Source organism: Poecilia reticulata, chromosome 21 (assembly GCF_904066995.2).
Source record: "Poecilia reticulata chromosome 21, P_reticulata-male-v2, whole genome shotgun sequence".
Lineage (NCBI taxonomy): Eukaryota > Metazoa > Chordata > Actinopteri > Cyprinodontiformes > Poeciliidae > Poecilia > Poecilia reticulata.
Window position 1 is genome coordinate 7,907,125 of NC_088850.1, and position 13,398 is coordinate 7,920,522.

Genomic DNA, 13,398 nt, shown 5'->3' on the forward strand with positions numbered 1-13,398 from the left:
TTTTTCTTGTTTTAAACATGAATTTAGGATTGAGTCGGAATTAATTCTTCATGGTGGCTGGATATCAGTGGAGGACTATGCTAGCAGCAGTGTTAGCTCAGGCACGACGTGTAGCCTGAATACAAAGGTATGAATTGGTTATCAGGAAATTTTATAGAGAACTCGCGATGCTGGCTGGGTGCTAAGGCTGCAACCTCGTCACGCACACACACACACCCCCACACACACACACCAGACTGGCTGCTTTCTGAATATTTTATCTAACCATTGTTGACTATGCAGCTGCTTTCATACTGTGTCTCAGCACTGCACTGGCAGCTACAAACATATACTTACATGCGGCTAAAAATGAACAATCCATAATTTTTGTTCTCCATTATTCCCACACCTTGCACAAAGAACTGAATATGCAATGTTTTTTTTTTTTCCCCCCTGAAGAGAGTCACAGATATAGGGAAGAACACGCCTCCAAATTGTGCATAAACCAGTTGCAAGGCGCCTAAGAAAGCATTTGTTTAAAAGAGCCGTTTAAATGCAAAGTGCATCAGAATTTAATGATTTAAGGACGAACATTGTAATTACACATTAGCCAGTTCTGGGAGATCAAGAGAATCTGAAATACTGCACTATGCAGGATGTGGAGAAGCGCACGCCACCAAATGACACCTAAAGATTGGTTTGTGGGTAAATCAGAGGAACCTGTGATAACTCTAAGCTGCAGTTGAAATGCAAAGTGCATCACAATGTGATCATGCATGGGTATGCCCGTTTAAACACAGGCTAGTTGGTTCTTTGTACGAAGCCAAAGGGTGTCCACGTAGCCGTCTTTCATCTAGACCTCAGAGAATGCTTCCCATCTCCATCCATATGGATGACTTTTCAGGTCAGCACATACGTTTCCTTTTGAAGTCGGCCTGAGCGCATTAAGTCTTTCTACAGGAATATAGGTGCAGTTTTGCCACGCGGTCCCCCACTGTTCAAGCTCGGTCCCTCGGCTCTGATCGCCTTGTGAACTCAGTGAACACTGGGTGTAGAAGAGGGAGCCGGTGGTTTCACCAGCTGAGCTCAAGTGAAATATTTGAACCTTACATGCTTCCCGACGCAGCGCTTAGAGGCAGCAGGCCTCGTCCTCCGCCTGCTTTCAGAGCTCGTCTTTTATTCCCCCGCATCCCTCCACGTATTTGCGTGCTGCTTCTCCCAACTCTGAGTTTTCTTTTCATCTCTTACCTTTCCTGTGTTGTTTTATTTAGATGTTGTCGAATCCAGCTGCCTTGTCTAATTTCTCCTGCAGGTTTCAGTAGTCTTTTTTTGTGTGTTGTTGTTGTTGTTGTTGTTCTCTGTTTGCCTTTTCTGGCATATTCTGTTAGTTTTGATTCAGCTCAGTGTTTGGATATATTTTATATCGTCAGATTTTGTTCTGGGTGTGTTTTCCATGACTGGGTCTGTGACAAGCGCACTGGCAATTTGTATTCTATAGATAACCCTCATATATGATGTTCGCACTAATTAGCCTGAGCTCGTATGGCCTATTTCTTCTGCCTTGTTCAAGAAGATATCAAGTTGTTTTATGTCGCCGTTTTAGCAGCACTTTAAACCCCTGGGAAGTGATGAAGCAAGTCTTGCTTTTTGTACTGAGGTGTAACCAGCATGTTAAGGTGTGGCCTATGGGGAAGTGCAGCTGAATATGGTACAAAAGATAATAGAGGAGAGGAAATGTCACCGGGTTTTATTTCAACGATCCGTCTCGGGGTCTTGTAACGGACACACCGTGGATCTAATAAAGACAGGAAATCTGAATCCAATGAGGGCGAACTCTGTTCTTGGAAAGTATGAAAGGTTGGATCATTGTCCATCGCCGGTTTGCATAACGTCTGAGTAGAATATTCTGCTCTCTTTTCCTACAGCTGTGGATGCCCTTGAAGTAGATTGCTCAGTTAGTAGTCAGTGAAGTGGGAGGCGAGGGCTTCCGAGGGACCAGACTCGCACGTTGAAGGGAGAGTTTTGTGGCGAGAGGGGCCGTTGCAACTCTAAAAGTCTCATCTCTGTGCCTGCAGGCGACTGATGTTCTTTACTGAAGGAGCAAATTGAGTTTGCATGCCTTGATGATTTATTATGTCTATTGCTCAGGGGTATTTGCAAATACAATGCTGGAGAAAAAAAAAAAACTGCGGCTTTTCTACCATGTTAGTGCCATTTTTCTTCCCCTTGACTGATATAAACTTGGTGCTCTAAGGATGTCAAAGTGCTCAGTTGTGTTTTTGGTGCGTGTGTGTGTGTGTGTGTGTGTGTGTGTGTGTGTGGGTGTGTGTGTGCGTGTGTGTGTGTGGGTGTGGGTGTGTGTGTGGTAGTTATTCACGGTTAACTGAGGGAGTTGGAAAATGCTAATTCAAATTTGCATTTATCAACCAGACATAATTCACTAAACACTTAAAATATGCAACAGTTCTGCAGATACAGTTAGATATATGCAAATGCAAATAGTTTATTACTGTACATTAGGTTAATTGAACTGAACGTCTGTCCAAACAAGCTTTCAGCGGTAATGAAAAACAGCTTTCTGCACTTGTGAATTTGATGACTGCGGTATGTTTTTTTTCTTCTTTCTTTCTTCCTTTTTTTTTTTATCACAGATGTCTATGATGTGGAAGAGCCTGAGATGATCCCACTCATCACACTCGTGGGCTTGGAGCAGTGATTTTATGCAGCATCTGTGATAAAAGCAGTTTTCCTATTTGTTTCAGCACTATGGTGATGATAAAAGACCAGCTGGAATGCCGTGGCTCTCTTGTAACAACGGAGGCTTAGAATGTGAACATTTCATGCGTCACTTTTAGTTTTACAGATTATTCCAGGGCATCTTTTCTCTGTGTTGCAAAGATGTTGGATGAAATTAATCTCATTTGGAAGCTTCCCTGTTTGTGTTCAGACTTTAGACGTGCATCTGAATGGTTCAGCAACAACGTATCCTGTCCTGGCCTCACTTAAGTTTTATCTTCAGGACGATTCCTGCAAACTTCGCTATGACGGTAATAATAGCATGGACAAAAAAAAAGCTGGTCAAAATGAGCTTAAGTTAGAAAATAATTTATTATACTCCTGGTAGATTTGGATTTGCAACCACTTTGATCCAATCAAAAACTTTGTTTCTGTATTTTTGACTTGTTTCACAAACAGATTAAACAATATTAGCCACTGGGTCATTATTTTGAAGTGCATTCAGACATGAATTGTTTCTAATAATGACAGAAAATAAGCATGTGTTAGGTAAAGTAAACTCCAGACTGAGAGCAACTTATCATCTTAAAATTTCCCAATATTCCCACCAACAAGTGCCACATTTTCACCAAGATTCCTGATTCCTTTTGTAGCCCACGTCAGCCTAATGCAAAGGTTTAATCTTGTCCATTCGAATGACAGAAATTGATTTTGTAAATAAGACCCACGCATATTTTGAGGGTCAGGAGCATCTTTTATTGAGTGATTTTATTGGTTATTTGTTTGATTTTTAGTTTGTTGGGTTGATTGACTTATTGGTTAGTTGTTAGTTTAGTTGCTTAACTGGCTGATTTGTTGATTTATTGTTTGACGTTTCAGATTATAACGTCGTTTTTGGTTCTGTAGGGTTAGCTGCTTGTGTGGCTGATTGTTTTCTTGGCTGTCAGTTCGTGTCTTGCTCCGTTGGTTGGTCGGTTTCTATCTGCAAAATGGGAGCGAAGCTAGTTTTCTGTCTTCTGTGTTTGGGATTAACTGCTTGTTAATGTCAGTGACTCGCAAATTAATTTCTAAGTTTTGAGTGATGCTTTTCAGATTTTTTGCAAACATTGAAATTGAACCATCATAAAAAAAAAGAACAGACTTATCAAAATGCAACTATCATAAAAAATGTAACTTGTCAATTTGTACATGAGCAGACATAAAAATAAAAATAAAAATCGGCAGGTCAAACACTTATTTTCCCCCGCAGTACGTTAGATTTGTTAAATTTAGTCATTACTCTTGTAAAACTGAAATAAGAAAAAGTTGAAATAGTTATTGTAATTTTAACTTCATGAGCTCATCAGGTGCTTCGTCGTGTCGCAGCTGAATAGCGCTATGGGTTTATAATTGCTTTTTCATATTTTTCCTATTATTCCACATAATCATAGCATTTTTCTGTAAATTGCCATTCCGTTCACAGGATATTCAGCAGATTCTCAGGACGTAATTCATGGATGAGTTTGGGAGCAGATGACAGGTCGAACCCAACAAACGTGGATTCATACGGTTTGTATTCTGAGCCCAATCTTGAGCTCAAAATTAACACACGGGGCCACGACTTTCGGGGGCCTACACTGGCGTTTTAACAAATTACATTTTGTGGAAGTTTCGGCGGTGAACGTTGCGAGATGCAAGCCTCCGCAGCTCGGTTTTCTCAGCAACTTTTAAATTGAAAGATGAGACCAGAGTCACCCAAGCAAGAGACGTCTCAAATCAGACGAACCACAGGATATCCTTACCGCTTCGCCTACCTCCTGAGTCACAACTGACAATTAGAAAGAAAGTTTTTTGACTAAAATAGTCTGCAAGTGGATGCCTTGCGGAATCCATCTGGAGTTATTCAGAGAATAACTGAGCATTCCTAAAAATATTATTTTGTTATTCCGTCAATGCATTGGACTATTGCGTTCAGGGTTTTTGACATGTTCCTGCCTCCTCTTCCTGCTATTTAATTTCCTAATCCACCTGACGTCTTTCTGGGCCTTCCAGGATACCAGAGGGTCAAGCAGAAGCCGGGTCGCTGGCGGCAGGACGGCTCCGCTCCCTGGAGGACCAGCTGACTAGAGCCAAGCAGAAGATTCACAGCTTCCAGAAACTCACTGGAGATGGTAAGTAGGAAGGTGTTTCGCAGTCTGGAAAACCCTGGAAATTTGGGTCAGCATTTTCCAGGTTTGGCTTAAAAAAATAGAATCTGGACAGGTATTTATTAGACTTCAATCCTTTTCTTGTAGTCTCAAATTCCCACCTGTCAGTCTCCATCTCCACTCTGTATTCAACCATTCATCCCACCTTGCTCTACATCACCAACCCACTCATTTGTCTGTTGGTCTGTCTGTAGTGTTTGCTGGTTCCATTTCCAGTAATATCTACCTTAAACTCATTCTGAAGTCTTTCGATTTATACCTTCAAAGGTATAAATGAAGAGAAAGTCCAGAAATGTGCAGAACAGTGAAACTTAAAATAGGCTCACCCAAAGACGGGGTTTGGCACAAACTTGGAGCATATTGAGCGTATTGTAAGTGTGTGTAGGCTCACGATATAAATCTAGATGTGGTGTGAAACCTCTCAGCTGCTTGTGTGAGCTTTCGCCTACAGGGATGATGTCAGTTCAGGCCAGTGTTCAACCCGCTGCAGCCTGACGACGACGATGACGACGGTGGAGCCGCAGCGTCAATGGGGCCGGGTTATGTGTGTGTGTGTGTGTGTGTGTGTGTGTGTGTGTGTGTGTGTGTGTGTGTGTGTGTGTGTGTGTGTGTGTACTCGCTGCTCTAAGCAGTGGTCAAAGGGGCAGGAAAGCTGTCAGGTGAACGGGGGGAAACGTGTGAATGAAGTGGGAGCAGTGCGAATCCCCCCGCCGGCAAAATAAGAGACCGAGAGGGAAGAAAAGAGACGGGGAGAAAATAAAAAAGGACATGTGAGCGTAGAGGGCAGTGGAGGGTCAGTTTTTCCATCATGCTGCAGGGGGAGAAAAAGCTAAAAATACCCTCCAGCTTTTTCCACAAGCGGAGCGGGTAAAGTGAGGAGAGTGTCTGAGATAGAAGGTTGGAAAAAAAAAAAGAAGAGCTTTACCATCTCCAGCACCACCTCCGACTTCTCCTGCTTGAGGCTGTTCTTCTCTTTGCTCTGTTCTTTTCCATTCTGTTTCTCTCGACAGAAACCAGGGCAGGCACATGCAGTACCAATGTTGGCTGCTCCACATTGTCTGGGTTGGAAAGGGGTATACATTTCCTGTGTGTGGAAAAACATGAGAGAGGTTATGCACAAAAGCAGTGATCAAGTGTTTCCTAACGAGGCCAAAGTAACACCTGGGGTCAGAGTTCCCGTCGGCACATTCACTGGCGAGGGGCTATTTATACACTATAATCAGGGTCTTTTGAGAGCGTATTTCGTTTCTTCGGTCTGGGTTATTGGTCCGTTGTCTTTGATCGCGCCGGCCGCTTCAGAGTGTTATAAAACCCCGCCGTCCTCTCCTCCCCGTTCTCCCCCGCAGGGCCCGGCCCCACGCAGGAGGAGCTGCGCAGGAAGGTGGAGAACGGCGTCAAGGAGTTCTGGTACTTTGTGCGGAGCGAGGTGAAGAGGCTTTCCAATGTGGAAAACAGCGAGAGGCCGAAATATGCTGACACACTCCTGCAGGACCTGGGACATCAGGAGAGGTGAGCATGTGCAGCAGCCTCCGAGTTAACGAAGTCGGAACTTCTTTACTCCTTTTAAAGCTCAGTTTGCACGTAGCTCCCTTCAAGCAGTACGCAGTTCTCTAGGTTTGTGTTCCTCAAATTGTTTGGTTTGTTTTTTGTTTTTTTTAATTTGAAAGATTGAAACCATTTAATGAGGAGGCCCACGGTGCCTCTCGTTGTAGCAGCGCGTCCCACAAATGTCTTCTCTTATATCGCCGTTGGTAAATCCAACACTACACACCACCTCGAAGCCACCAACCCCGCCGTGGAGGACAGTAGTGGCAGCATCATGCTGTTGAGATGCTTTTCCTGAGCAGCACTGAAAGAAAAGTCTGAAAAAGACGTGTGACAATCCGAATCACAATTTCTTTTATTGTCATTGTGCGAGAAAGCACAACAAAGTTTGTTTCTACAAATTCTACAAGGATATAAGTTTAGCTAATGATCTTTGCAGCACCTCCCGACCCCACTAAGGGACAAGGATGTAAAGAGGATGGATGGATGGATGGATGGATGGATGGATGGATGGATGGATGGATGGATGGATGGATGGATGGATGGATGGATGGATGGATGGATGGATGGATGGATGGATGGATGGATGGATGGATGGATGGATGGATGGATGGATGGATGGATGGATGGATGGATGGATGGATGGATGGATGGATGGATGGATGGATGGATGGATGGATGATCTTTGCAAAAGCTTGAAAACTGTTGCGCATGGATGAGTTCTCCTCCATCACAAAGAATCCTGTTTACAGTTTTAGTTAGGTATGTGGCAGTGAGCCCTGAGGGCTGCGTTCAGAAACACTCCTCTATAATCCTCACTGCTGTAAGTGCAGCAAAAGATGATTCCATCAAATCATGTGTGATTGAAACAAACGCGTGGCATATTTTTTAGGTATTTGTTAGCAATAAATGTTGAAAGTGTTTTGTTTTGTCTCACATAACATCCTGATGAAATGCTTCTAGTAGGCCTACAGGAATATACAATAGCCATTGTGTTGTCCTTGAAAATAGAGAAACATGTCTGCTTCAACTGAGTTTTAGACTCTAATATATGATGTGAGTTTTGCCAGTGTAAAAGAAAAAAAAAGATGGCTTTTTCTTGTCACAGCCATCAAGAAAAAAGGACTTTGTGGGACTAACAGCCTGCTATGTACAGCCTGTTTTAACAGGTTATTGGATAATAAAAGGCTTTAAAATGTCTGAAAGTAAAAAAAACCATCACAAAAAAATGGTTAAAAGCAGAACATGACATTTAATTAATGCAACATGTCTACCCTTTTTTCCGTAAAGTAAACTTGTAGTTACTCTGACATTGTCCTCTGCATGATGTGATGATAGCCCCCTCTATAGTTCAGTTGTTCATGTCTCAAAAGAAGCAAAAGAAAAACACAAAAAATACATATAATAGAATAAATCTACAGGTGAATGAAGCCAGTTTGATGGATGCAGATAGAACGTTTGCAGTGTTTTACTTCATAAACAGAAAACTGCGTAATTTATTCTCCTAAATAAATTATCTTTAGCTAAACACTTAAGATAGTTTGAACGTGCCAGCAGAGACGCTCATTAATCCCAAAGCTGTATGGAACTAAAAATATTGTTAAAGTACCATGAAAAAAGAAAAGCATTGGGGGATAGCCATGTCTTTTTCAAAGGAGCTATGAATTATTTATATTTAATAATACATTTAAATTACATACATTTTTATCTGAAGCTTTTTTTTCTCCTGCAGGAAAGTCACGTATTTCCAAATTTTTTAAGCAAATGCATCAAAATACTCAGATTTTCCAAATCAGAATGACTTTTAAACAGTATTATCTTTCTTAAAAACTACCCTCCCAAACACCAGTTTCTGTTTCTGTTTAATTTAAAAACAAACAAACAACCAAAAAAAAAACTCCCACATTCATAATAAAAAAAGAAAACGTCAACCAAAATTGCTTCTTCTCTGTTAGGACTTGATTTGGATCCTAGCACTGCTCAGCAGCACGCGCTCCTTACAGAGCAACAAAGGACAAAAATCCTGAACACGCCCTCTGAGTCACCTGGAATTAGCTGCAGAAGGAAAAGTAGGTGTCACATTCCTGGATGTAATCCTTCCTGAGGCAGTTTACAGGACCTATTGTCTCAGGCATCGCTGCCTAAGTAGCTTTCCAAAAAAAAAAAAAGAGATTAACCACCACATACACACAGACTTACTGATGTGGCCAAATATCCTTTTTGCATTTACTTCTCTCTTCTTCTTCTTCTTTTTTTTTTTGATTAACTTGTACATGATAAGGAATTCATGACCAATGGAAGTGGGAGAATGAAAAGCGGTAAAACAGAACAAATGTTGCAACTTCTTCTTTTACATTCTGCTCAGGATGGGGCATGCCATGTGCCGAGTACAGCCTCGGTCTGGAGTGTTTTCCCCGAGTAAAACAGAAACGGAGCTCTTTAAATTGAAGTATGAAAGGATTTTCCTGCTTTTCCAGTGGAATCAGTCGTTGCATTACGAGCCGCTTTTTGGGCTCATTCTTCCTTTCGGGTATGGAAATAATGTTGATGTTCACAGCTGGAAAGCAAAGAAACATATGTAAATCTGACAGAAGTACGGTGTAGTGATTCTGTGTTCGTAGAGACTCTTTGGCTGTATGCTAACCATCACTTAGCATTAAGAGTGTTAATTAAAACAAGCCTGGGGATCTAAGAGCTGTAATACCATTATAAGAATAAAACCTCAGTTTGGAACTGAGGTTTTAATTGTCCACAAGAAACCAATTTTATACTGAAACCGAAAGACTTTTCATGCCTTTGAAGAGTTTCACATTTACTTTGTTGCAGCCAACAATCGTCATATATTTTATTATTTTACATGAAACGTGACTGTGAAGTGGAAGGACGAAGATAAATGGGTTTTCAGAAATTTTCTACAGTCAAAATCTGAAAGGATTATTATTCATTACTATTCAACCCTTTTAACTCTGATGCCCCTAAATAAAAGCAGGCCCAACGACCCGGCTTGGGACGACTATACAGACTGCTGACTTGAAAGCTGCTGCTCTCTGACTCTGTTTTTATCCAGTCTGACAGAGATTGAGCGTTTCTTTTGAAGAAGCCTTCCTCTGGATGTAAAAGCTGGTTTAGACACACGCAACAGACTCGGAGTTGCCTCTGCAAAAGTTCAATCCACTCCGTAATCAGGCACTTCCTTCTGTTGGCCTGTCACATAAAAACCCATTGAAATAAATTTGAATTTGTGGCTGAAACATGACAGAATGTGTGTTATTTCACGCTACTTGGTTATTGAAGAAGTGTGCCTTAAATCGTATCTTTTAAAAGATTATTTTTAAATAATGCCCAAAAATAACAGGGTAATATTTCAAACTTGCTAAGCAGCTTAAGACCTTGCTTCTGTTTATGAAAGTAGATGTGTGCGATATTCTGTGGTTCTATTGTGATACCTGTAAAAATTGTGGTAAAAACAAAAAAATTACTTGTCTGATTTTGGTGACCACATGACACAGCAATCACATATTGCATCAAACATTAAATAAACATCAACATTTGAAACTTACGTAAAGAAGTTCATCAAAGTCATACTTTCGAATTTACTGATGTTTGTGGTGCTCTTGTGAAACAAACAACAGAGAAAAATGTTAAAAGTGATTCTGTTAGTTTAGTTTTTTATTTATTGAAGCGATGATAAATCTACATGTTATTATAAAAGAAACAATAAACAATATGAGAAATGCCCACCCCTAATATGAAAGTCATGCGTTTAACTTTAGGACAAAGCCTTTTGTCCCCCACCTTTCCTGTCTTTGCCCGGTTTTCTCTCACATGATCCGTTTCTCAACCTGAAACTCTGTACTTGCATGTCCGGTCATAACCATGCAGCGAAATGCACAACCGAGGTGTTGGAGTGGCCTCCAAGCTGCACATATGAATGACCGCAAACATTTATGTTGGCACACACAAATTCATCTGTGGGGCTTGAGTCCTGCGTAGCCGTCCTCTGCCTCGCAGCCGGATCCCACAGGGCCCGTTTGCTAATTCCTTCTTGCTCCGTTTTGCGGCCAGCCAGGTGTGCTCCTCACCGCACTGGGCGTGTGATGGGTCCCCTGTGTGGAGAAATTTTAGATCCATTTACACACCACACACACACACACACGCACACACACACCATGCCTGCTGCTTCAGAATGTTACAATGAGTGATGATACTGTCCAAGTTAGCTTAGAAAGACACTCTTCACAATGCCACGCTGCTGAAATGAGACGGTGCGTTTCTTCTGCTTTGTGTGCATGCGTGTGTGTGCGTGCGTGTGTGTGTTTACATGGGCTGCTGAATACATGTATAAGAGTTCTCCGTCGCACAGGATGTGACTGATTTGGGTCGAGAAGTGAGTAATAAATTAAGCTTGCATAAGTGTGTCTGAGTGTGTGATGTGTTTGCCCTTAGCTGCATATATCAGAAGTCTCAGGCATGTCTGAGAGTGGATGGTCACGACGTTAGGCAGTGTGTGACATGCACTCGGATTTGCTGTCAGTGGGATGTAGATGGGAGACTTAATCCAAAATATAGCTCAGGAGGCAGGGAGAAGCTGCTGTTGTCAATCAGCATCATAGATGCATAGGTCGCGTCCGTTTCCATAAATATCGTTCAGGAATCGAGTCTCGAAACGTTCAAAACCAGGAATGATTTGAAGGCCTTGAAAATATATCAGCATATCTGAAGCTCACCTTATTTCCTCAAAGGATATTGTAATCTTCATTACAGGATTTGTATTTATTTATTTATTTTTTTTATTTATGTATTTATTTTTTTTCAATTTGAAGAAAGCATTACACATATTTGCTAAAAATGCCTTCCGCTCATGATCCGGGCTTTTAGCGAGTAGGAGAAGTAGTAATCCTTGCTAACAGTAAAGGTTTAACCCGACTTAATGTAATATTAAAAAAACAAAACAATAGATTATATGTATTTTTATATCATGTATATTAATGTCTGGTTTAAAAGTTATCCTCACAAATTTTTATATATTTATTTAATTTTGTCCTGAAACCTTTGCATTTCACTCTGTTTTGATTTTTTTGGTTCTGACCTCCTCTTGGTCCGGCTGAATGTTATGAAATGTGACACATATGGACCTCTGACCAAACCAGAACAATTCTCAGCCATGTCATGCTGTTACATGTTAGTTGTTGATAACATGCATAACGGCGAGACATGCAATTCTTAATGTTTGGGCATAAACAATATGGTTTATGATAAACAAATACTTATATTTATTATGCTAATCACAGAAGGCTATGGGTTTATGGCAATCACAGACCCCAGATAGCTTGACATTTATACAATAATTTCATATTTATTGCAATCCAAGCAGTTCTTGGCAATGTTAATATTGCGTGCACTGATACTGAGATACATTTGCAATATGTGGCGCATCCCTAGTAATTGGAATCATAAAAGTCGCATTCTTTACAGTAGGACTTGAGTAAATTATTATGTTCTATGCCTCACATCCCTCTAAATAAATGCACTGAATGTCTCTGTTCCGCTCACATAGCCTTGCAAATAGAGGAACTTTTCACCTTTGGTGGCTTACGTGAAACTCTGCTTGTGAAAAACAGCTCTGTGACCTATTGGGTAAGCTCTACATAATGCTACAAGACTAAAGCAAGGTATTTCCCCCCCCATGCAGTAGGTATAAGTCTTTTTTTGTTGTTGTTGCCTCTGCTGTTGTCAGGTTCAGAGAACAGCAAGCAGCAGAGCATGCGAGTACGCTGCCTGCACAGGCAGACTATTGTTCCTGTGGTTTATTCAGACAGAGGCTGTACTGTAGTTATTGTGAGAAAACAGCTGGAAGACATCGCAACTTTACACCAGAGTGATTATTTTTAGGGTTAGTAATTTCTCAAAGGTCAAGATTATCCTGCACATTGGAGCTCTGGACTCAATAAAATTGTTCTGTTACAGTGGAAAAAGTGGTTTCCCCACCATAAAGTTGCCAGTTCACAGCGTGTTAATTTTTATTAGTTAATAATAACACCCAAAGAAATGTAGCCATGCTTCCCTGCAGACAGCTAGCCCTCTGCTTGTAATTCTATTTATTTCTTTTTTTGTTTCTGTTTAACGTCCCACGGCATCACCCGGGTGCTGTGTTTGGGCGCCGGGTGATTAAACGCCAGCGAACGAGAGCTTGTGGCTGTGATCGGCTATTGCCTTCGTTCATACAAAACATGATCTGTTTGCAAAAAAAAAAAAAAAAAGATTTGAAATAAAATCCAGGAACAAAGCAGCTCCACATAGCTGCTTATCGTCACGAAAGCCGAGCTGCTCATGGCTGTTTTCATACCGATACGTACGCCGGTTACCGAGGCAGGTATTGTGCCAACTGTTTATCTGTTTCTGAACTGCAATTTCACAGTTTATATTTGCGTTTGGTAATCTACACCAGCTCAAACACCACTCTCAAAATAAACAGATGCTCAAATACACGGCAGGCTCGGTAAGCGGACCTGTACGTGGATGCAGTGTTCTCCTGGCCTGGTGGTTACATAACTCGTCATGTTTGGTTTGTAACTTTTGATTGTATCCACGACACAGTTGCGTTTAGCTTTTCAGCTATTGCCCTTCAGCTATATTCTGGTGACACTTACTGGCAGCAAGCAGCCAGCACCTCCTTTTCTCTTTATTTTGTTTTTGTTTCCAATTCTACATGAAGTGCATTCTGTCTTTTTTCTTTACATTTTCTGTAGCCATAGCTGTAGATCAGGAATTAAAACTGTGACGTCCCCTTCCGCTCTACGTGGAGGGATCCGTCATTTATTAATTGTGTTTTGCCCAGAGCGGACCGGATCCTGGAAGAGCCCCCATTTTGTTACGACCCAGCTTGTTGAGTTGTAACAAAAAAACAGGGAGACACGGCCTTCAACAATAAATACGCTCTTTATTGAGCAAT

The 13,398-nt window shown here is 41.3% G+C and overlaps 1 protein-coding gene across 1 annotated transcript in view; it reads left to right on the forward strand.

Annotated features, from left to right (window-relative positions):
- fut8b (fucosyltransferase 8b (alpha (1,6) fucosyltransferase)) overlaps nt 1-13,398 on the forward strand; it is a 107,849-nt gene that overhangs the window by 65,039 nt on the left and 29,412 nt on the right. The window contains exons 3-4 of the mRNA XM_008397469.3: nt 4,747-4,865; nt 6,248-6,410. Coding sequence (XP_008395691.1) covers nt 4,747-4,865; nt 6,248-6,410 — 282 coding nt within the window. The remainder of the gene's footprint in view (nt 1-4,746; nt 4,866-6,247; nt 6,411-13,398) is intronic.